Source organism: Pelophylax lessonae (assembly GCF_965119305.1).
Source record: "Pelophylax lessonae genome assembly, chromosome: 4".
Lineage (NCBI taxonomy): Eukaryota > Metazoa > Chordata > Amphibia > Anura > Ranidae > Pelophylax > Pelophylax lessonae.
This window is the reverse complement of record NC_138771.1, coordinates 88,382,091-88,405,852: the sequence shown is the minus strand read 5'-3', so window position 1 is coordinate 88,405,852 and position 23,762 is coordinate 88,382,091. Positions and strand designations below refer to the sequence as shown.

The following is a 23,762-nucleotide window of genomic DNA, read 5'->3' as shown; positions in this document are numbered from 1 at the left end:
TCCGATCTGTCCCTTTTCTTGATCCAAGCGATCCATAGGGTTGTATGGTGTTGTTACAACAGCGGATGCTTTGGTTGTCCCGTGGCCACCAGGAAGCAACCTGCTTGGACCGCAAAGGATATGACGTTAGGGGACAACCAATCTGCTGCTGTAACAACACCATACAGCTCTTATTGTGATGTTTTTTTACCAAAAATATGTAGCAGATTACATATTGACCTAAATTGATAAAAAAAAATTGATTTTTAAAATTTTTTATTGGGAATGTTTTATAGCAGAAAGTGAAATATATATATATATTTTTCAGAATTGTCGTGCTTTTTTGTTTATAGCGCAAAAAATAAAAATCATAGATGTGATCAAATACCACCAAAAGAAAGTTCTATTTGTGGAAAAAAAAGAACATCAATTTTTTTTAGGTAGAGCGCCACACAACCACGCAATTGTCCAGCGATCTCTCCCCGCTGAGAGAAAAGGATGGGTGGCTGATGTAAACAAAGCCGTCCGTCCTTCTGCCTGCAATGATCACAGAGACTATGTGATCCTGCTATATAGGATCGCATGTCTCTGTGATCACTTCAAAAGTCCAACCCCCCCACAGTTAGAATCACTCCCCTAGGCATACATTTAACTTCTTGATCACCAACAGTATTAACCCCTTCCCTGCCAGTGTCATTATTACAGTAACAGTGCATATTTATAGCACTGATTACTGTAGTAATGTCACTGGTACTCCCAAAATATCAAAAATGTTAGTTAGGGGTCTGATCTGTCCGATGCAATGTTGCAGTTCCGCTAAAAATCGCTGATCGCTGTCAGTACTAGTAAAAAATATAAAACAATAAAAATTACATAAATCTTTCCCGTAGTTAGTAGACGCAATAGCTTTTGCGCAAACCAATTAAATTATGCTTATTGCGATTTTTATTACCAAAAATATGTAGCAGAAAACAAATTGGCATAAAATGTTAAAAAATTTTAATTTTTAAATTTTTTTTGGGAATGTCATACAGCAGAATGTGAAAAATATTGTTTTTGTTTTTTAAATTGTCGTTCTTTTTTTGTTTATAGCTAGAGTTGAGCGGACACCTGGATGTCCGTGTTCGGCGGGTTCGGCCGAACTTTAAAAAAAAGTCCGGGTCCGTGTCCCGGACTTTTGCCGAACTTTTCCCGGACACCGAACCCCATTGAAGTCAATGGGGACCCGAACTTTCAGGCACTAAAATGGCTCTAAAACACCAATGGAAAGGGCTAGAGTGCTGCAAATGGCAGCAGAACGTTGTTAAGAGCATGGCAAGTGCTCTGCAAACAAATGTGGATAGGGAAATAACTTAAAACAACAAAAAAAAAAAACAGAAAAATAAAACAATGTTCTTCATCTCTGAAGGACGAGGCCCATATGGAGTAGGAGGGAGGTTGAGGTGGTGGTGGATGTGGCGGTCTCATAGGCGTGCGCACAGGGTGTGCCGGATGTGCCTGGGCACACCCTAATCACCTAGGGTACATAGCATTATCGCTCTGTTTGCCAGTGAGGAGATGGGAAAGATCTCCCTCGGACTTGCTCTGCTCTATTTCTCTTTGCCAGCAGGGAGAGTAATGTATCGGGCCATGTACATGTAGGCAAACACATGCATGTGTATTTCAACTTTGGGGTGCACACCCTAATGCAATAGGCTGCGCACACCTATGGGCGGTGTAGGTGGAAGCGGCGGTGGAGGAGGACCAGGGCCGGATTAAGAGCATCATGGGCTTGGTGCTGAGGATTTTGAAGGGCCTTAAGGGCCGTGCCTTGGCATGCACCCAGAGGAGGAAGGGTGCAGCCATGCATGCCTAATTCAACATGGGATGCTGTCTCTGAAGCCCATAAACACATCCATGCATCGGCAACTGTCCCTCCTTGTCCGGCCTTTGTGCTGTGTGGGGAGGTTCTGAGGGAGCTGCCTGGGGAAGCGAGCATAGAAGCCAGACTTCTGTGTTTACAAGTGACAGAAGAGCGGTAACAGTGAATATGGCCAACCCGGGGCCTATATAAAGGTAGGGGCCTGGAGCTGCAGCTCCAATAGCCCCTACGTTAATCTGGCCCTGAGGAGGACGAGGTAGCCAACACTGCTTCTTTTCACAAATTTTAAATGAGGGTACACCCCAAGAGAGTGAGAAAGAGCAAAAATAGAACAATGGCTGGGTAAGGTCGGTATCCATCGCTATTCTGCACAAGGTACGGAAAAGTCCCGTGGGATCCATGCCTGGTTCATTTTAATGAACGTGAGCTTGTCCACATTGTCTCTGGACAGGCGGCTGCGCTTGTCTGTGATAACGCCCCCAGCCGTGCTAAATACCCGTTCAGATAATACACTGGCTGCAGGGCACGCCCGCACCTCCAAGGCGTAAAGGGCAAGCTCAGGCCATGTGCTCAATTTGGAGACCCAGAAGTTGAAGGGGGCAGACCCGTCATTCACTACATGTAGGCGTGTGCACACATACTGCTCCACCATGTTGGTAAAATGCTGCCTCCTGCTAAGATGTTCCATATGAGCTGCTGGTGCTGCTGTTTTTTGTGGCGTGCTGACAAAGCTTTTCCACATTTCGGCCATGCTAACCCTGCCTTCTGAGGTGCTGGCGGTGCCCTGGTTGCTTTGGCGACCTCTTCCTCCTCCTCCTCCACTGCCTTGGGGTTCCACTGTGGCCCCGCTGTCAGGTGGGAATGTCAGCAGCATCGCGTCTACCAGCGTGCGCTTGTACTCGCGCATCTTGCGATCGCGCTCCAGTGAGTGAATTAAGGACGGTACGTTGTCCTTGTAACGGGGATCCAGCAGCATGGCCACCCAGTAATCAGCACAAGTTAGAATGTGGGCAACTCGGCGGTCGTTGTGGAGACACTGCAGCATGTAATCGCTCATGTGTGCCAGGCTGCCCAGAGGCAATGAAAGGCTGTCCTCTGTGGGAGGTGTATCGTCCGTGTCCTCTGTATCCCCCCAGCCACACACCAGTGATGGCCATTAACTGGCCTGGGTACAACCCTGCTGTGAACATGGTTCCATCTCCTCCTCCAGCTCCTCCTCCTCATCCTCCAGAACTGTGCCCCTGCTGGACAATTGTGTCCCTGGCGTTTGTGTGTGCAGGAACCCACCCTCGGAGCCCCTTGTGAATGACTGCCCTGAAAGCCTTGGAAATGTTACCTCTTCATCCTCCTCCTCCTCATCCTGTGCCACATCCTCTTCCATCATCGCCCAAATTGTTTTTTGAAGGAGGCATAGAAGTGGGATAGTTAAGCTGACAACGGCGTCATCGGCACTGGCCATGTTGGTGGAGTACTCAAAACAGCGCAACAAGCCACACAGGTCTCGCATGGAGGCCCAGTTATTGGTGGTGAAGTGGTGCTGTTCCGCAGAACGACTCACGCGTGCGTGCTGCAGCTGAAACTCCACTATGGCCTGCTGCTGCTCGCACAGTCTTTGCAGCATGTGCAAGGTGGAGTTCCACCTTGTGGGCACGTCACATATGAGGCGGTGAGCGGGAAGGCCGAAGTTACGCTGCAGCGCTGACAGGCGAGCAGCAGCAGGGTGAGAACGCCGAAAGTGCGCACAGACGGCCCGCACTTTCTGCAGCAGCTCTGACGTATCGGGGTAGTTTTTAAGGAACCTCTGCACCACCAAATTCAGCACATGCGCCAGGCAAGGGATGTGCGTCAAAACGGCTAGGCCCAGAGCTGCTATGAGATTTCGCCCGTTATCGCACACCACCAGGCCGGGCTTGAGGCTCGCTGGCAGCAACCACTCATTTGTCTGCTGTTCCATGCTCCTCCACAACTCCTGCGCGGTGTGTGGTTTTTCCCCCAAACAGGCAAGTTTTAAAACTGCCTGCTGTCGTTTACCCCTGGCCGTGCTGAAGTTGGTGGTGAAGGTGTTACGCTGTCCGGATGAGGAGGCGGTAGAGGATGAGGAAGCGGAGTAGGAGTAGTTAGGAACAGGAGGCAAACTGAAGCGCCCTGCAATCCTCGGTGGTGGAAGGACATGCGCCAAATTGCTATCCGCCTCAGGCCCATCCGCCACTGCATTTACCCAGTGTGCCATTAGGGAGATATAACGCCCCTGACTGTGCTTACTGGTCCACGTATCGGTAGTTAGGTGGACCTTGCCACAGATGGCGTTGCGCAGTGCACACCTGATTTTTTACCCCACTTGGTTGTGCAGGGAAGGGATGGCTTGCCTGGAAAAGTAGTGGCGGCTGGGCACGACGTACTGTGGGACAGCCACCGACATAAGGTTTTTAAAACTGTGCGTCTCCACCAGACGGAATGACAGCATTTCAAAGGCCAATAATTTTGAAATGCTGGCATTCAGGGCCAGGGATCGCGGGTGGGTAGGGGGGTACTTCCTCTTCCTCTCAAGTGTTTGAGAGATGGAAAGCTGAACGCTTCCACGGGACATTGTGGAGATGGTTGGTGACCCAGGTGGTGGTGTTGCTGACAGATCGTCTGTTTGCGAGGTGGCAGGTGCCGGTATCACTACAGATGTGGCTGGAGCGGCCGAGACTGCAGCAGAAGAGGAAGCAGGATGAGCCAGAGACGTTTCTTGGTTTTGAAGGTGTCTACTCCACTGCAGCTCGTGCTTTGCACTTAGATGCCTGATCATGCAGGTTGTGCTCAGGTTGAGAAGGTTTACGCCTCGCTTCAGGCTCTGATTGCACAGGGTGCAAACCACTCGTGTCCTGTCATCAGCACATTTTCTTCCACGCTAGAGAACTCCTTTGAGCTGACTTTGGTGCGCTCGTTCCCTTGCTGCGTTGGGCAGTAGCAGGCGTGGTGTCTAGGGCATGGCCGCTCCGCTTCTGCACCCTGCTCCCTCTTCTGCTGTGCTGGTGGCTCTGTGCAACCACCGCCTCTTCCTCCAAACTACTCAGGTCACCTGCATGACGTTCATTCCATGTGGGGTCGAGGACCTCATCGTCCTCCACATCATCTTCCACCCAGTCTTCACCCCTGCCCTCCTTGTCGGTGTCCACAATTCTGAACGCCGCAGCAGTTGGCACCTGCGTTTCGTCATCATCGGAGACGTGCTGCGATGGTCCTTGCATGTACTCATCTTGAGAAATAAGTGGGGCATCGCTGCACTCAATCTCTTCCACTTCTGGGGCAGGGCTAGGTGGATGGCCCTGGGAAACCCTGCTAACAGAGTCCTCAAAAAGAAGAAGAGACTGCTGTATGGCTTGGGGCTCAGACTGCTTGCCTGATTTGCAAGGGGGTGAGGTGAAAGACGGTTGGACATCGGCTGCAGGTGCCAACTCTGACCTTTCTGCAGTAGACTGGGTGGGAGACAATGTGAAGGAACTGGTGGCACTGTCAGCAGCAAACCAATCTACTATTGCCTCTCTGTGTTCTGGCCTCATCACTTCAAGAGGCGTATGATGCCCTACCAAATACTGATGCAGGTTCTGTCGCCTACTAACACTTGAGGAAGGTGTTTCACTTGTGCGTGTAGCTGGCACAGATCGACCACGTCCTCTCCTTGCAACAGGAGCTCTACCAGCAGCACCACGGCCCCTATTTGACGGTCTTCTCATATTCCTGTAATTTAAGATCTTGCCCTAGAAAGGTGTTTATTGAATAGCGGAACAAAACAACAACAGTATCGCACAGGTGTATCTCACAGTCAAATATGCAAACTATGCCGCAATTTAATGTTTTTTACCTCAAAAGGGTGTATATTTAATAGCGGAATAGGATAAAAAACGGTGTATCTCACACGTACAAACACAGACTAGGCCCCGATTAAAATTTTTTGTACCCTAAAGGGAGGATGAGGAAGAGGAGTAGGAGGAGTTGGGAACAGGAGCCAAACTGAAGCGCCCTGCAATCCTCGGTGGTAGAAGGAGATGCGCCAAACAAATTTAAAAAGGTGTATCTCACATGTACCGATACAGACTATCCCGCAATTTAATTTTTTACACTCAAACAGGGTGTATATTGAATAGCGGAATAGGACAAATTTTACAAAACGGTGTATCTCACACGTACAAACACAAACTTGGCCCCGATTACAATTTTTTGTACCCTAAAGGCAGGATGAGGAAGAGGAGTAGGAGGAGTTGGGAACAGGAGCCAAACTGAAGCGCCCTGCAATCCTTGGCGGGGGAAGGAGATGCGCCAAACAAATTTAAAAGGTGTATCTCACACGTACCGATACAGACTATGCCGTAATTTAATTTTTTTACACTCCAAAAGGGTGTATATTGAATAGCGGAATAGGAAAAATTTTATAATATGGTGTATCTCACACGTACAAACACAGACTAGGCCCCGATTACAATTTTTGGTACCCTAAAGGCAGGATGAGGAAGAGGAGTAGGAGGAGTTGGGAACAGGAGGCAAACTGAAGCGCCCTGCAATCCTCGGCGGTAGAAGGAGATGTGCCAAACAAATTTAGAAAGGTGTATCTCACATGTACCGATACAGACTATCCCGCAATTTAATTTTTTACACTCAAACAGGGTGTATATTGAATAGCGGAATAGGACAAATTTTACAAAATGGTGTATCTCACACGTACAAACACAAACTAGGACCCGATTACAATTTTTTGCACCCTAAAGGCAGGATGAGGAAGAGGAGTAGGAGGAGTTGGGAACAGGAGCCAAACTGAAGCGCCCTGCAATCCTCGGCGGTAGAAGGAGATGCGCCAAACAAATTTAAAAAGGTGTATCTCACATGTAGCGATACAGACTATCCCGCAATTTAATTTTTTACACTCAAACAGGGTGTATATTGAATAGCGGAATAGGACAAATTTTACAAAACGGTGTATCTCACACGTACAAACACAATCTAGGCCCCGATTACAATTTTTTGTACCCTAAAAGCAGGGTGAGGAGTAGGAGGAGTTCGGAACAGGCAGGAGGCAGACTGAAGCACCCTCAAATCCTCGGCAGTATGAGATGCGCCCCAAAAATTGGAAAGGTGTATCTTACACGTACCGACACAGACTATCCCGCAATTTAATTGTTTATACCCAAAGGTTTTGATTAAATAGCGGAATAGAAAATATGATCAAAAAAGTGTATGTATCTCACACGTACAGAACCACACTAGGCCCCAATTACTATTGTTTGTACCCCTAAAGGCAGGATGAGGAGTAGGAGGAGTTTGGAACAGGCAGCACCCTCAAATCTTCAGAAGTATGAGATGAACCCCAAAAACTTGGAAAGGTGTATCTCACACATACCAACACAGACTATCACACAATTTAATTGATACCCAAAGGTTTTTATTGAATAGCGGAATAGAAAATATGATCAAAAAAGTGTATGTATCTCACACGTACAGAACCACACTAGGCCCCAATTACTATTGTTTGTACCCCTAAAGGCAGGATGAGGAGTAGGAGGAGTTTGGAACAGGCAGCACCCTCAAATCTTCAGAAGTATGAGATGAACCCCAAAAACTTGGAAAGGTGTATCTCACACATACCAACACAGACTATCACACAATTTAATTGATACCCAAAGGTTTTTATTGAATAGCGGAATAGAAAATATGATCAAAAAAGTGTATGTATCTCACACGTACAGAACCACACTAGGCCCCAACTACTATTGTTTGTACCCCTAAAAGGCAGGATGAGGAGTAGGAGGAGTTTGGAACAGGCAGCACCCTCAAATCTTCAGAAGTATGAGATGAACCCCAAAAACTTGGAAAGGTGGATCTCACACGTACCAACACAGACTATCCCGCAATTTAATTGTTTATACCCAAAGGTTTTTATTGAATAGCGGAATAGAAAATATGATCAAAAAAAGTGCATGTATCTCACACGTACAGAACCACACTAGGCCCCAATTACTATTGTTTGTACCCCTAAAAGGCAGGATGAGGAGTAGGAGGAGTTTGGAACAGGCAGCACCCTCAAATCTTCAGAAGTATGAGATGAACCCCAAAAACTTGGAAAGATGTATCTCACACGTACCAACACAGACTATCCCACAATTTAACCACTTTACAACCGGAGGATTTTGCTGTCTTCCGTCCAGGCCACTTTTTGCGATTCGGCGCTGTGCGACTTCAACTGACAATTGCGCGGTCGTGCGACGCCGTACCCAAACGAAATTTACGTCCTTTTTTTCCCACAAACAGAGCTTTCTTTTGGTGGTATTTGATCACCTGTGCGATTTTTACTTTTTGCGCTATAAACAAAAAAAGAGCGTTTATTTTGAAAAAATAACAATATTTTTCACATTTTTTTATATGAAATTCCCCCCAAAAAAGATGTAAAAACCAATTTTTTTAAAAGTTTTTGGCCAATTTGTTTTATGCTACATATGTTTGGTAAAAAAAATCGCAATAAGCGTATTTTGATTGGTTTGCGCAAAAGTTATTGCGTTTACTAACTAAGGGAAAGATTTATGTAATTTTTATTGTTTTTTTTTAACTAGTAATGGTGGCGATCTGCGATTTTTTTTGCGGGACTGCGAGATTGCGGCAGACAGATCGGATCCCTGACTAACATTTTTGACACTTTTGGGGGTACCAGTGGTATTACTACAGTAATCAGTGCTATAAATATGCACGGTTACTGTAAAAATGACACTGGCAGGGAAGGGGTTAACTTTATTAGTGATCAAGGGGTTAAGTGTGTCCCTAGGGGCGTGATTCTAACTGTAAGGGGGCGTGGCTTGTGATGTAACCACAGAGACATACGATCCTACATAGCAGGATCATATGATCTCTGCAGTTACACCAGGGAGAATGACAGGCGGCTTTGTTTACATCAGCCGCCTGCCTTTCTCCCTCTCCAGCGGGAGATTGCGAGTGGCCGGCGGACATCGGAGCCGCCGGTCACTCACGCGGGGATGCCCGTGAACGAGTGGCGGCACGCGCTCGCCCCCTGCAGGCTCCTGGGCTAGTGTAGTACTACATCGCTTTGCCCAGGAGGGGCTGACTGCCGCAGTAAATATACTGTGGGCGGTCGGCAAGCGGTTAAAATTTTTTTTTTTTAAATCCTGTATAATACTTACAGTATATGCAAAACCACTATCTTGCAAAACGGTTCATATTAAAATGCAACTAAACATAAATTACAAGTTGGTGTTTGTTAAAGCTTTCTTTATACTTTAGTAAAACGGACCCAGATTCACTTTAACATCCAATAATTCACATTTTCATAAACGATGCCCAGATTATGATCCTCGGGTACTTACAAATTGCAAAATATAGTATAGTAATAATTCGTTCATAAGATGCATTAGCCTGGCACTTTGGCCTGTGTAAAAATCTGCTTTTATTTAATTAGCCCTCTGGCCACCTTGGGAAAAAGTAAAATTCCAGTTCAGCTTAAAAAAGTTTTCAGAGAATGCACTGGTAATGATACCTGCTTTTTAGTTCCTTACAAACTGTCGGATGTGGTATAAAGTATATATGAAATAAGTAAAAAAAAAAAATAATTAAATCAGAATATAATGGTGACTTAGAAAAGTGAAAAGTTACCATGTATAAAATATCAATCAAGACTATGCCATGCTTGTTTTAAAAATCTTGAGACTGCTTATAAAAGAAAAGCAAGACAAAATATGAAAAAGTGACTATGGTGAGTAATCATATTTCATCATGTCATCTTCTTTGGAAAATAAGACAAAGCTATTGTTTGGCCATCATGGGAAAAGTTTTACTTTTTAAAAAATTTTCAATTTTTTATAAACAGCCTCAAGATATTTAAAACAACTGTTATTTTGGATCCCTTGGATAACAGAACACAATAAGTAATAACTGCTTAACCAGGGGACATCAATATTAAATTATACAATTTTTGTATAGATAAGGTAACAAGTTAATATCATTACAAATGTTCTTGGTATGAGATTAATAGAACATATCTTTCACATTTTATGTAAAACACTCTGAAAATGTGCTGCAGTTAATATAGACACTACTACTAGGAGCAGCTGGAACAATGTATCATAGAACATATTTTATTGTTCATGGTCTATAAAATATCTATTTTTTCCATATCTTCTGTACAATCACAAGCTCTGTCTTTCAGCTTTCTGTACTTCATGTTTGTTTAGTAGGGGCCACATGTTTCATTCCTCCAAATAATGAAGAAGTCTTACTGAACTTTTCTGCCAATTCTTTACTAACTGCTGATACATACAATTAAAATGTGATGAGATTTTTGACAGTTGTTTCCAAGCTACCATCCATTCCCGTACAGGGCCCCTCCTTGCCTTTCCTGCACACACGCCTCTGCCATCACTTCCACATCATTAATTTGGATCTCAAAGTATAATCTTTGTCAAACAGCCCACGGCAACTCAAGACATTTAAACAGGCTCCAGCCCATGAAAAGTGCTTTGTGCCCTGAAGAAGACACTGTTCTTCTGCTGGAGGATTAGAAAGAAGGAGGCTGCATAGACAGTGCTTGCTTTAACTTCAAATACTAGAATGGGGACTCAAAGGGCTGTGACTTTACTGGCTTGTTCCGAAAAGGACAGGTGTAGTGCAGCACTCAGAGGTGTCATAGCTGTACTGATCATTTTCACAGTACTCAATGTAGGTGGAACCTTATTTATTCTGCTGCAATGGAAGGACATTGCTTCTAGAGTCAAGTTGCTGGAATCCTATCAAAGACCATCCCAGGAGGACCTTCTAACATCTCACCTGACTCAGCTCATATCAGAGGTTACCACACCAAACAATGAACAACCAGAAAATTACATATCCAGGAACAAACGGAGCCATCGCCACAGGCCACAGGAGTCCTACATTCGAGCGGAAAATGAAGACATGCTCATGATGATGACATATTCAATGGTCCCGGTAGAGTAATATAGGGAAATCATAACATGAAAACACTAAATTAAAAAATATATATATTTTTACATTAATATAACCTATCAAAAATATGATTATCTTGTATTCATTAATGTATATAAAAGTAATATGACTACTACTGATACTATTTTCATTATTATGTTTTTATTTTTTGTTTAGTGAGAAAAAAGAAATATAAATAGGATTTTCCAGAAATGTACTTCAAAGACTCAAAATAAAATGCACTTTCCTAAACTGACAGCCCAGGTTTCAGTAAGATGTAGTTGAAATTGATTACGGTTTGATAGTTTAAGTTACTGAATGCATTACTAAAAATAACAAAAAGAGCAAAAAGAATTATCTAGACAGCTGATGTGGAGCATAAAAAATAATTATTTAGACCATTACACACTTTGAAGCCACCAAAAAAATAAAAAAATAAAAGAGTTAAAAAATAGTTTGTTATCAACAGAAAACAAACAGATCTCTTGATTAATTTTATAGAAAAATAAAAGGTATTGAATGACAATGCTGGATGTTTAGCCCCTGAACTGTACATTCTGGATTACACAGGAAGCATATTAAACATCAATCTGGAGGAATAGTATAGATCTTTTTGTATCTGAATATTTAGTAAATACAAGCACCTTAATGCAATGCTTTTTTCAATTATACTAGGTATATTGGAATCAAATGACATGGACAACAGGGAATCTTTATTTCCATGCACACAGTTAGGAGTCTTGTTTCACAAATTAGAGGTCAACAGTGTTAGCACATTAGATGTTGTCCACAAGTTATACCATTTTTTGAAGTGGCCAAGCTACTGGAAATGTCAAAAGGTTTGAAAAATTGAAACATTAAAAAAATAAATGAAATTAACATGCAAATAACAAAATAAGCTTGCATTGAAAAGATGAATAGAAATGAAATGTTTTCATAATGAAAAGAATTGTAAATGATTCCGTCAGTTTGACTTTGGTGTACAGTGGTTCATTAGTTACAACTCATTACTATTTTGTGTGTTGGTAAATTGTTCCCGCTGGGAAGCAGTTTAATTAGATCAACTATTCAAATGACTGTTGTTTGGTGTTATTAAAGCTGAACTCTGGGCAAACCACTAAATACATATATCACAGCTGATGTTTACACATCACAGTCCTGCGTAGCAAGGGAAGGTCCCTAATCTTCTCTGCTGCAGTTTCACTTCCACTTACTGCTTTCTTCTCCACCCCCCATCCTGTGAATGGAACGTGAAATAAGCTGCACACCAATGAGCTAATCTCTCTGTCACTTTGTACTCTCCTCCTACCAGCATTCTCCTTGTACTGCAATATGCCTGATTTTGTCTGCTTGTGCTGCTTCTCTCCCCTCTACTCTGAACTCTACTATACAGGGACTGAAAGAGTTTTATATCAAATCAAATTCAGGTGCATAAACTGCATTCAAATAATTACATGTATGCATGTATTACTGGGCACAGAGTGTTTTTTTATATCTGCCTGGAGTTCAGCTTTAAACAATAATTGTTATGTATTAAGATTTATAATTCATGCAATATGTATTTTTCTCATTGCTAAGGTGCGAGTTATGCTAGATTTATGCAACAGTACAAGAGGAATCTGCTTAACAGGTACTTGATTTGGTTTGAATACAGTATTAGAAATAATTTGTAGGTTATTGATAAAGTAGGAAATATTGCTTTATTTGCTTAGTGAACTCGCTGAGCTTCATTCATAAATGTGAATTGGGCTGCCATTTTTCATTTGGGTTTGGGTTACAATCTGTGGCTTTCAACCATTCATATCTGTTGAGAAGGCAAGATTTGACACTAGAAAACCAAGCACAATGTAAGAAAAGATTAAAGTTAAGTATATTGGTTCCCCAGGGTAAAAGTTGACCTGGATCAGCCTAGTTTGCTTAAGGATACACTTTGCCTTCTAATGGTTTGTGCAGGCGGCTTTTTAGATGCTGGCAACAATTGGCAGGCTCTCCCAAACTGCTTTGCATGCATTCTTATTTCTAACCTTTGTCTTTTTGCCCTGTACCTCAGTCTGTCTGGAGAGATTATCAGACCCAGACTCCATTTAACCCTTTTTCTGCCAGGCCCTGTGTTTCCAGTTTTAAACTCAGCTGGCCAGGCCAATTTCGCAATTTTTTCATTTATTTTTTATTTTTTACTTATAACTTTCAGAGTTTATAAAATACCCCTAAACCATATATTTTCTGAAAGCATATGACCAGTAGAATAAAAAGAAGGTGCTACTGTTTTTTAGGGCCTCGTGATATTTGTGCAAATGTTTCTCAAAACAATATTTTTGCTACAAATACACAATCATTATTGGCAGATACAAACACAGCAAATTTTACAAAATTCCTACTAAATATAAAAGTTTAGCCTGTATTGAGTTAATAAATAACAAATAATTGTAAAATTTAAATTGTGCCTTTTTACAAAATGGTGAAAAACGAACATACGCAAAACTGTAAATTGTAAGAGAGATTGTAAAAGATCCCCCAAGCCATTTATTTTCTGAAAGCACATGACCAGTAGAATGAAAAGAAGGTGCTAGAAATTTTTATTGTCCCATGATATCTGCACAAATGTTTATCAAATCAATATTTTCACAAAAAATACACTAAGATTATTATTAGCAGATACAGTAAAACCTTGGATTGCGAGCATAATTCGTTCTGGAAACATGCTTGTAAAACAAAGTACTCTTATATCAAAGCTAATTTCCCCTTAAGAAATAGATGGATACATGGATAAATAATGGAAACTCAGATAATTTGTTACACAACTATTTATTCATAAGTTCTTCAGTTTATAGTCCATATAAAAAATTTATAGCAATGTGATAGGTTGTGTAACCATAAAATGTCAATCCACAAATAGCAGCCTCCATAAGGGGATTAGAAGCAAAATCCAGCAGGAGCTACAGAGTATATAAGAGAAGAGAGTCGCCTCCAAGTGTAGCAATATGGTTACATTTATTAAAGTTTCAACATTTATCAACTCACATGGTTGATGATTAAAACAGGCACATCTAAGAATGCAGGCATCCGGGGTAAAGCTGACCACAGACTATCCTCCTCACTGCCCACTCTCACCGCTGTCAGTCTGCAGCCGTGACCAGGAAGACTACCCTGGAGTAAAGCGATCTTAAAGCGAGGCTTGAAGTGCTTGTGGAGTGCAGTGTGGAAGGGATGACGTCAATGGCGGTGCAGAGAATAGTCTATGTGGACAGCTTTAACCCGGATGCCTGCATACTTAGATGTGCCTGTTTTTATCATCAACCATGTGAGTTGCTAAATGTTGTATCTTCATTAAATGTAACCATATTGCTACACTTAGAGGTGCCTCTCTTCTCTTTTATATTCAGTTGTGACATGACGCTACTTGTATATCAAGACATCGCTTGTTTATCCAGTCAAGAGTTATAAAAATAAATTTGCTTGTCTTGCAAAACGCTCTGAAACCAAGTTAGCCTCAATCCAAGGTTTTACTGTACAAACAGCAAATGTTACAAAATGCCTGCTAAATTCCTACTAATATAAAAGTTTAACCTGTATTCAGTTAATAAATAACAAACATTTTTAAAATTTAAATTGCGCCTTTATGCGAAATGGTGAAAATTAAACATACGCAAAACTGTAAATAACCAAATTGTTCTAAAAATCTGGAGGTTTTCATTTTTCACTTATAGCTTTCGGAGATTGTAAAAGACTCCCCAAACCATATATTTTCTCAAAGCACATGCCCAAATAATGCCCAAATAATAGAATAAAAAGAAGGTGCTACTGATTTTTAGGGCCCCACGATATTTGCGCAAATGTTTCTCGAAACAATATTTTTGCTAAAAATACGCTAAAATCATTACTAGCAGATACAAACACAGCAAATATTACAAAAGTCCTGCTCAATTCATAATAAATATAAAATTTTAACCTATATTGAGTTAATAACAAATATTTGTAAATTTTAAATTGTGCCTTTTCGCCAAATGGTGAAAATCGAATGTACGCAAAGCTGTAAATCAGCATATTTCTATGAAAATCTGGAGGTTTTATTTTTCACTTACAGCTTTCAGAGTTTGTAAAACAGCCCCCAAACCATATATTTTCTGAAAGCACAAGGCCAGTAGAAAAAAAAAAGAAGGTGCTACTGTAGGGGCACAATAGTTAGGCAATGCAAATGTTTATCAAATTGCTGTTTTAACTCAAAAAACACTAAAATCCTTTTTAGCATACAAAACATAACGTACAAAATTCCTGCTAAATGTCTACTAATTCATTGTTCACATGGGGTGTACTAAAGCATATGCCCATGGAGGGCCATATGGAGAGCTATGTTTTCCCGCACAGGGATGCACAGGCATGCATGGCTTCCTCACCGCCTGTGAGTAGCCACCGGAGCATGAACTTAATGTGGATCAGCCTTCGGAGGCAAGGGAGACTTAGATGCATGTCTAAATCTACCCTTAGGCCCCTTCCATGCTTGCTCAGCGGGGAATCTGCCCGTGGATCCCCACTGAGCAGGTGGGTGGGTGGGTGGGTGGTCTGTGTCTGCTCCGTTTATGCAGAAGAGACATAGCCCACTCTCCTCTATGGGCAGTGGGATGTAAACAGACTGCTGGCCCGTTTACACCTGAATGCCATATGATCCGCTATATGGATGGAGAACGGATCCCCATCCATCAGTTTTTAAGGGACTTGAATGAAGGCAGGTGTAAACAGACAGAAGTCAGTTTATAATCGCAACTCCATAGAGGATAATAGAGGGTCCGATTGGGTCCGTCTGAAAAACTGACAGGTGGACCCAATTGGTCTGCCCATGTAAAAGGGACATTACTATGGGGCTTTTTAAAGGCACATTTCACATGATCGGGCCGATCGGGTCTGCCTGTCCGTTTTTCAGGTGGACCCGATCAGGCCACCCATTGACCTCTATGGGGAGGCGGATGTCAGTGGAAAAGTGTCCGCTGACACCTGCCTACACATCCGATCCAACAAGATCCGCTGAAAACAGATGTATGGCTGTCCAATTTCATCTGATCTCCCCATAGAGGAGAGCTGACTCTGACAGGTCTGTCTCTGTATAGTGAGTGTAGATGGACCTCTCATCCGGCTGCTAAGCAGGTATCAACAGAGCGATCCCCGCTGAGAATGTGGCGTCCGTGAAAGGGGCATAACAGCCACAATTTTATATATATATATATATATATATATATATATATTTTTTACCATTTCTTTTTTTTCTTTTTTTTTATTTAAGGTGGGGGAGTGTTGGAGAGACATCAAGGATCTTAACAGACCCCTAATGTCTCTTTTTGAGATAGGAAGGGACTGAAGACAGTCTCTTTCTCTGCATCCTGAGCTTCACTGTTGTGAACGAAACAGGAGTCTACAGTGTACTTCTAGAAGGAGTCCTTCTAGAAGTACACTGCTCAAAAAAATTAAAGGAACACTTTAACCACTTAACGACCAGCCACGTAGATCTACGTCGGATGACTTTAGCTAGAGGCATCATCCCGGTACCGTTGTTTAGAGCCGACGGTTGGCTTTCCATCGGTAATGACCGATGCGGCTCGGGAGCCGCTCGATCATTACCCAGGGGCGGGAGGGGACGTCCCCCCCCTCCCGCCGCCTTCCGTGGCTTTGCTCGGGGCTCCCGTCCCACCGGGAGCCCCGAGCACCCAGCCGGCACATCCGCCGGCTGGATGGAGTCCCGATGAATGCCGGAAACGGCATAGATCGGATCTCCGATGACGTAACCCGGAGGCGGCGTCCATGACGTCACCTCCGGGTTACTGTGCTGCAAAAGGCGGCAGATTTGAAAAACGGCTGTATGCAAAAATGCCGTTTTCGGCATTTTGCATACAGGGAAGTGTAGTGGAGGGGTCTAGGGTTGAGTAGTGTTATTTAGTGTTAGGTTCTGCAAGTAACGCAGGATGCCTTGTCGTTGGCCTTGTAGCTTCCGCATGCATTTGCAAATATGTGTTAACCAAACTCCTGCTTTTAACTTATATTGTTAGACAGGTTTATTTTGATTTGTTAGCAGACTGGTGGGTAAGTATTTCAAACTAGGGACCGGCTGTTTTTCACACACCTTCATTTATCCCATCTTGCTTTTCAATTGACTATTCACAGGGATGGAGACACTGAGCAGTGCTCGCCAGTTTTCACATAAAGTCCCAAATTGCCCATTTCTTGTATCTTACTAGGGATGGAGACGCTTGCTTTACAGGCGGTTGTCTCACTCAAAGTCCCCATTTGCCTATAACATCTTTACTAAAGGGATGGGGGTGTGTGTCTCCCAGCTGATCACATTTAGTTTGCACCCCATGGTTTTTTTATACAGCCATGCGTTTTTCATTGCCAGTCATGGATTGGAGCAGGTGGGGGAGGATTGGGCGGTCTCCAATCCCATCTGTTTCCCATCCATCTATTAGAAAGCATGTACTTCCCTTTGTGAAGACACTTGGACACTCAGGTTGAGTAGTGTTATTTAGTGTTAGGTTCTGCAAGTAACGCAGGATGCCTTGTCGTTGGCCTTGCAGCTTCCGCATGCATTTGCAAATATGTGTTAACCAAACTCCTGCTTTTAACCTATATTGTTAGACAGGTTTATTTTGGTTTGTTAGCAGACTGGTGGGTAAGTATTTCAAACTAGGGACCGGCTGTTTTTCACACACCTTCATTTATCCCATCTTGCTTTTCAATTGACTATTCACAGGGATGGAGACACTGAGCAGTGCTCGCCAGTTCTCACATAAAGTCCCAAATTGCCCATTTCTTGTGTCCTGAGTTATTGCCTCTCAGATCTGGATCAGGGCATCACTGAGCTCCTGAACAGACTGACGTGCAACCTGGCGGAGTCAGGTGGACTGAAAACATAACGTCCCAGAAGTGTTATATTGGATTTCGGTCAGGGGAGTAAGGGGTCCATTCAATGGTATATATTTCTTCATCCTCCAGGAACTGGCTGTATACTCTCGCCACATGAGGCCGGGCATTGTCGTGCACCAGGACCCACTGCACCAGCTTAGGGTCTGACAATGGGTCCAAGGATTTCATCCTGATACCTAATGGCAGTCAGGGTACCATTGTCTAGCCTGTAGAGGGCTGTGCGTCCCTACATGGATATGGCTCCCCAGACCATCACTGACCCACCACCAACCGGTCATGCTGAACGATGTTACAGGTAGCATAACCTTCTCCAAACCCTTTCTTGTCTGTCACATGTGCTCAGGGTGAACCTGCTCTCATCTGTGAAAAGCACAGGGCGCCAGTGTTGGACCTGACAAATCTGGTGTTCAATGGCAAATGCCAATTGAGCTCCACGGTGCCGGGCAGTGAGCTCAGGGACCACTAGAGGACGATGGGCCCTCAGGCCACCCTCATGAAGTCTGTTTCTGATTGTTTGGTCAGAAACATTCACACCAGTGGCCTGCTGGAGGCCATGTTGTAGGACTCTGGCAGTGCTCATCTTGTTCCTCCTGCTGATGGGTTAAGGGCCTTTTATGGCCCTGTCAAGTTCTCCTTTAGTAACTGCCTTTCTCCTGGAATCTCCTCCACGCTCTTGAGACTGTGCTTGGAGACACAGCAAACCTTCTGGCAATGGCACATATTGATGTGTCATCCTGGAGGTGTTGGACTGCCTGTGCAACCTCTATAGGGTCCAGGTATCGCCTGATGCTACCAGTAGTGACACTGACCTTAGCCAAATGCAAAACTAGTGAAAAACAGTCAGAAAAGATGAGTTTTTTCGGGGTGTCTTTGAATTCAGCCCTCTGTAGGTTGATAATTTTAATTTCCATCAAACGATGTGGCATCCTTTTATTCCTAACACATTATTCAGTCCATATCAGTAAAGATATCCAGCATTTTTTTTCCCATTGAAATCTGATGTGTGTTCAAAGTGTTCCTTTAATTTTTTTGAGAAGTGTATTTCAGAAGAAGACATTTGCCAGACATTTTACCACTAATCACTAGTGCTCCTCACTACAAGTGTTCATGGCTCTCAGTAAATCAGTATAAGAAACAAACAGTGCAGCGCTAAGAACGTGATAAGTATCTCCCAAAAGTGATATAGAGCAAGTAATATGCAAAACTGATATACCAAAACTGTAACGAAAAACATACAATTGTGATCGGTAATAATCAGGGAGGCATAAGACCCTGAAAATGTGCATGTGCACGAAACGAGTTGGGAGACACCTACGTGCTAACGTCATGCCACCGTTTCCGGTTTGGCAGCCATCTTAGTAAATCCAACCAAGATTGTTTTTCCTGAATGTCTTACCTATGTTGCAGCTTTTTATGTTGCTTTTCAATTACGTGCAATAAATACTACACTTCGTGTGGCTCCTTGTGGTAAGCTTGTCAAATCATCAGTTTTGCATATTACTTGCTCTATATCACTTTTGGGAGGTACTTATTACATTTTACATGTTTGGTATACAAGGTTTGTGGAGTTACCTTGCGTGCTAGTTACTGTGACTCACTTGTTTTATTTTTAATAAATCAGAATTACTTTGCAGTGTTAATTTATTTACTTTTTTAAATGTGAAGACTTTCACAGGTTTGCGTTGCCTATTAATTATTTATGTTAATTACAGGTACTTTTATAGCACCAATTTATAAATATAGTACACATCAGTACCTGCCCTTAAGGAGCTTACAATCTAAGGCCCATAACTCACATTTCTACATACACATACTAGGTCCAACTTAGACAGGAGCCAATTACCCTACAAGCATCTCTTTGAAGTGTGGGAGGAAACCTGAGTACCTGGAAGAAACTCACACAGGCACAGCGAGAACATGCAAACTCTGCAGATAGTGTCATGGTTGGGATTCAAACGAATGCCCTTAGTGTTGCCAGGCGGAACTGCTACCCACTTAGCCACTGTGCTGCCCCTCTATTTCAGTGTTTTATTACAGCACTTACAATTTTTTACCAATTGGCATTCCTTAATGTGACTGTTTGTTAACACTTGTCCAACATTTTTAATAGTGTAGTGTTCGTGACATTAATTTTCTACACATAAACAACTTGATTACTCGAGGCAAATAACCTGTTCTTTTTGCAAAGCAAGTTGTACTATGAAAGGGAATTTTTCCCAAGACTTAGGGAAAGTAGTGGAGTTTTACTATCAAAGAATACTCAACCATGTGCAAGTAAAATAGAAAAAAACAGCATTTTTGCTTGCTCGATTGGTGCTTCACATCATTCACTAAGCTCTGGGGATAATTCCCTTGAACAAAGTGTAAGTGAGAGAAGACATCCTTGTGTTGTACCTTTGCACGGTGCTCAGAGTGCTCTGCCCAGTGGAAAAAAAAAAGTTGTAGTTGTAAACTTGGAGTAGTTGGCAAGTATTTTCAATTGACATCAAAATTGAAACTTGCTCTAAACTGTGCTTTTATCTACTCTCTGCTTATGTACAGAATTTTAATTGAATTTACTTTTTTATTTTACAGGTCCACCTGGGCCTCCAGGTAAGAAATTACATTATTACAATTACTGTATAATTATTATTTTAAATGTTGTATAATTCGCCTTATATTTACATTCCTCTCTGTTTGATATTTAAATATTAAAACCTTATAACATTGCCAAGTTTTCTGGTGGGTGTGTTTGCACTTAATTAAACTGGCATTCTTATTAAAAGGTACCTAAAGCTGAACTTCAGGCAAACAACTAAATACATGAATTAAATACATCTTTGTAAAATATGTATTCATATTCAAATTGTGAAGTTGTTTTAATAAAATACAATTTGTCAATTAACTTCTCAGATTTATATAGCCCTGCCACATAGCACAGCTCTGCCCGGAGACCTGATTTATGATATATTAATGTATACAGAGCTATGTCAGTGTGGGTCCTTTATATCTGCCTGGACCTTAGCCTTAACATTAGGTTTGGTACTTTTTTTCTATGAATAATTTCCTTTGGATCCATGTTGGAACTAATACAACACACCAAAATAAGACTCCTGTAAGCTCCTATAAAGGAAAAACTGAATTTTTGTAAAATCTTACCTGTAAAATTCCTTTCTCTGAGTCCTCCGACAGTCGCCGCCTCCTCTAAGTCATCACTATTGGGTATTGTCCACCTATCCGTAGGAATAGCTAGGCATATAGACTTAGTCAAAAGACAAAAGGCATTAGCATATACACACCCACGGGGGCTGTCCCATCTGGTCAATACCCCCCTGCATCACCACTCCCAACTCGGTTTGGTAGCATAGCAGTAGGTAATAAAAACCCCAAAAGAGGGGCGGGGGCGGCGACTGTCGGAGGACTCAGAGAAAGGAATTTTACAGGTAAGATTTTACAAAAATTCCATTTTCTCTTACGTCCTCCGACAGTCGCCGCCTCCTCTAAGTCATCACTATTGGGATGTCCCAAAGCAGTATAGACATGAGGGGTGGGAGACGCAACCGTAGAAAAGGCAACGCAGTACCCACCTCAGAGAAAGGAATCTTACATGCACCGTAAGAACCAACTGGGCAACAGAAAAAAACAATGCTCAACAGGAGCAACAGCCCAGGAAAGCAAATGTCAACAGCCAGGAACCCAGAGAAAAAATTCAAGGGTCCATCATGGCACAGCCGCACTGAGAACTTTGCGGCCAAAAGAAGCATCAGCTGATGCCAGAACGTCTACTTTCTAGAACTTGGAAAAAGTGTGCACCGACGACCAAGTCGCCGCCTTGCACACCTGGGCCACCGAGGCCCGATGCCAACAGGCCCAGGAAGTACTCAAAGACCTGGTAGAGTGCGCCTTAACAGGGAAGGGCGGAACCCGTTCCTTCAAGGCATAGGCCTGCTCAATGGTCTGTCTGATCCACTTGGCAATAGTTGCTGCCGATGCAGCCATGCCCTGCCGAGGTCCCTCAGGAAGGACAAAGAGAGAGTCCGCCTTCCGAAAGGATTCCGTAGACTTCAAGTAAACCCTGATCGCCCTGACAAGGAATGCAAATCCAAGGAATGCAAAGCAATCTCCTTTGGATGCTCAGGCTTTGTACAAAGCGAAGGCAGGACAATTTCCTCATTAAGGTGGAACTCAGTAATCACCTTGGGAAGAAAGGACGGGGGTGTTCTCAACACCACCTTATCCTTGTGAATTATCAAGTAAGGGGAACGACAACGCCGCCAGCTCCGACACTCTGCGAGCCGAAGTGATCGCCACAAGAAAAGCAACCTTTTTTGACAGCAGAGGCAACGATATCTCCCTGATGTTTTCAAAGGGAGCACGCTGCAATGCGGACAGGACCAAGTTCAAGTCCCATGGAGGTAAAGGCTCCTTCCTAGGCGGAGCCAAATGTCGCACACCTTGAAGGATTGTGCGCACCAAGGAATGAGACGCCACAGGGCATTGGAAAAGGACCGCCAGTGCTGATACCTGGCCCTTTATAGTGGCCAGCGTCAGGCGCTGATCCACCCCAGACTGGAGGAAAGCCAAGATTCTCGACACCGCGTAAGAACGAGGGGAAAACCCCCTGGACTCACACCAGGTGAAGTAGGCTTTCCAGGTACGGTAATAGATCTTACCAAAGGAAGATTTCCTAGCCTTGATCAGGGTAGGGATAACCTCAGAAGATAGACCCTTGTCCTTCAAGACCTGGGTCTCAACAGCCAGGCCGTTAAAGCCAGCAACTGTAAAGCAGGATGGAAGATCGGACCCTGAGACAGGAGAACTTCCCGCAGAGGCAGACACCACGGAGGCGCCACTGCCAGGTGAACAACGCCGGCGTACCAAGACCGGCGAGGCCAGTCCGGCGCCACCAGAATCACCATGTGCGGTTCCGAGACCAATCTGCGAAGGAACCGGGATAGTAACTGAATCGGAGGAAAGGCGTACATCAGACGATACTGATGCCAAGGGGCCACCAACGCATCCGAGGCGTCCGCCAACGGGTCGCGCGTTCTTGCCACGAACCTTTCCACCTTTTGGTTTAGCCGGGATGCGAACAAATCCACGTCTGGGGATCCCCACTTCGTACACAGCATCTGAAAGACCTCCGGGTGTAGGGACCATTCCCCCTGGTCCAGGGTCTGGCGGCTCAGATAGTCTGCCTGCCAATTCTCCACACCCGGAATGTGAACTGCCGAAATCGCCGGGACATGAATCTCCGCCCAAGACAGGATGTCGGCCACCTCCCGGGCTGCTCGAGCACTCCTGGTGCCCCCCTGGTGGTTGATGTAAGCCACCGCGGTAGCATTGTCCGTCTGTACGCGAACAGGCAGGCCCTGGAGATGGTCCGACCACTGGAAGAGACAGAGTTTTATCGCTCGTAGTTCCAGCACATTTATCGGGAGGGAGGATTCCTCCTCCGACCAAGTGCCCTGGGCAGACAGGGTGCCCAGGACTCCACCCCAGCCCGACAGGCTGGCATCCGTGGTAACCACTGTCCACACCAACGGGCGGAAGGACTTGCCTTCCGCCACCGCCGGGGACTGGATCCACCACAGAAGAGTCAATCTGGTCCGGCGACTCAAGGAGACCTCCAGATCCAAGGACTGAGGAAGCCTGTCCCACCTGGCCAGGATCTCCGTCTCCGTCTCCAAGGGAATCGCCTCAAAGGCAGACACCATCAGAGATGCAGGCCCTGAGTGACGAGGACGGATCGTCCCTGAGGGATCGGATTTCGTCCCGCAAAGTCCGGAGCTTGTCCTCCGGCAAGAACACCTTTGCCTGAGCAGAGTCCAGAACCATTCCCAGATAGGGAAGGCGAAGTGACGGAGACAACGCTGATTTCTGAACGTTGATTGTCCACCCGAACTCCTGAAGCGTCTGTACCGTGATGGACAGATCGCGCACAAGGTCCTGACTGGCACTCGATCTCAGAAGCAGATCGTCCAGGTACCCCAGGACCGCAATGCCCTGGGCCCGCAGCAGGCCCAGAACCGGTGCCAACACCTTGGTAAATACCCTGGGTGCCGAAGCAAGA

The 23,762-nt window shown here is 44.0% G+C and overlaps 1 protein-coding gene across 2 annotated transcripts in view; it reads left to right on the top strand.

The window, feature by feature from the left end:
• The first annotated feature begins 10,294 nt into the window (after nucleotides 1–10,294).
• The window catches only part of GLDN (gliomedin), a 65,432-nt gene continuing 51,964 nt past the window's right edge, over nucleotides 10,295–23,762 (top strand). For both annotated transcript variants that reach the window (XM_082256801.1, XM_082256800.1), the window contains exons 1-3: nucleotides 10,295–10,804; nucleotides 12,380–12,431; nucleotides 20,285–20,302. In XM_082256801.1, coding sequence (XP_082112927.1) covers nucleotides 10,430–10,804; nucleotides 12,380–12,431; nucleotides 20,285–20,302 — 445 coding nt within the window. In that variant the 5' untranslated portion in view covers nucleotides 10,295–10,429. The remainder of the gene's footprint in view (nucleotides 10,805–12,379; nucleotides 12,432–20,284; nucleotides 20,303–23,762) is intronic.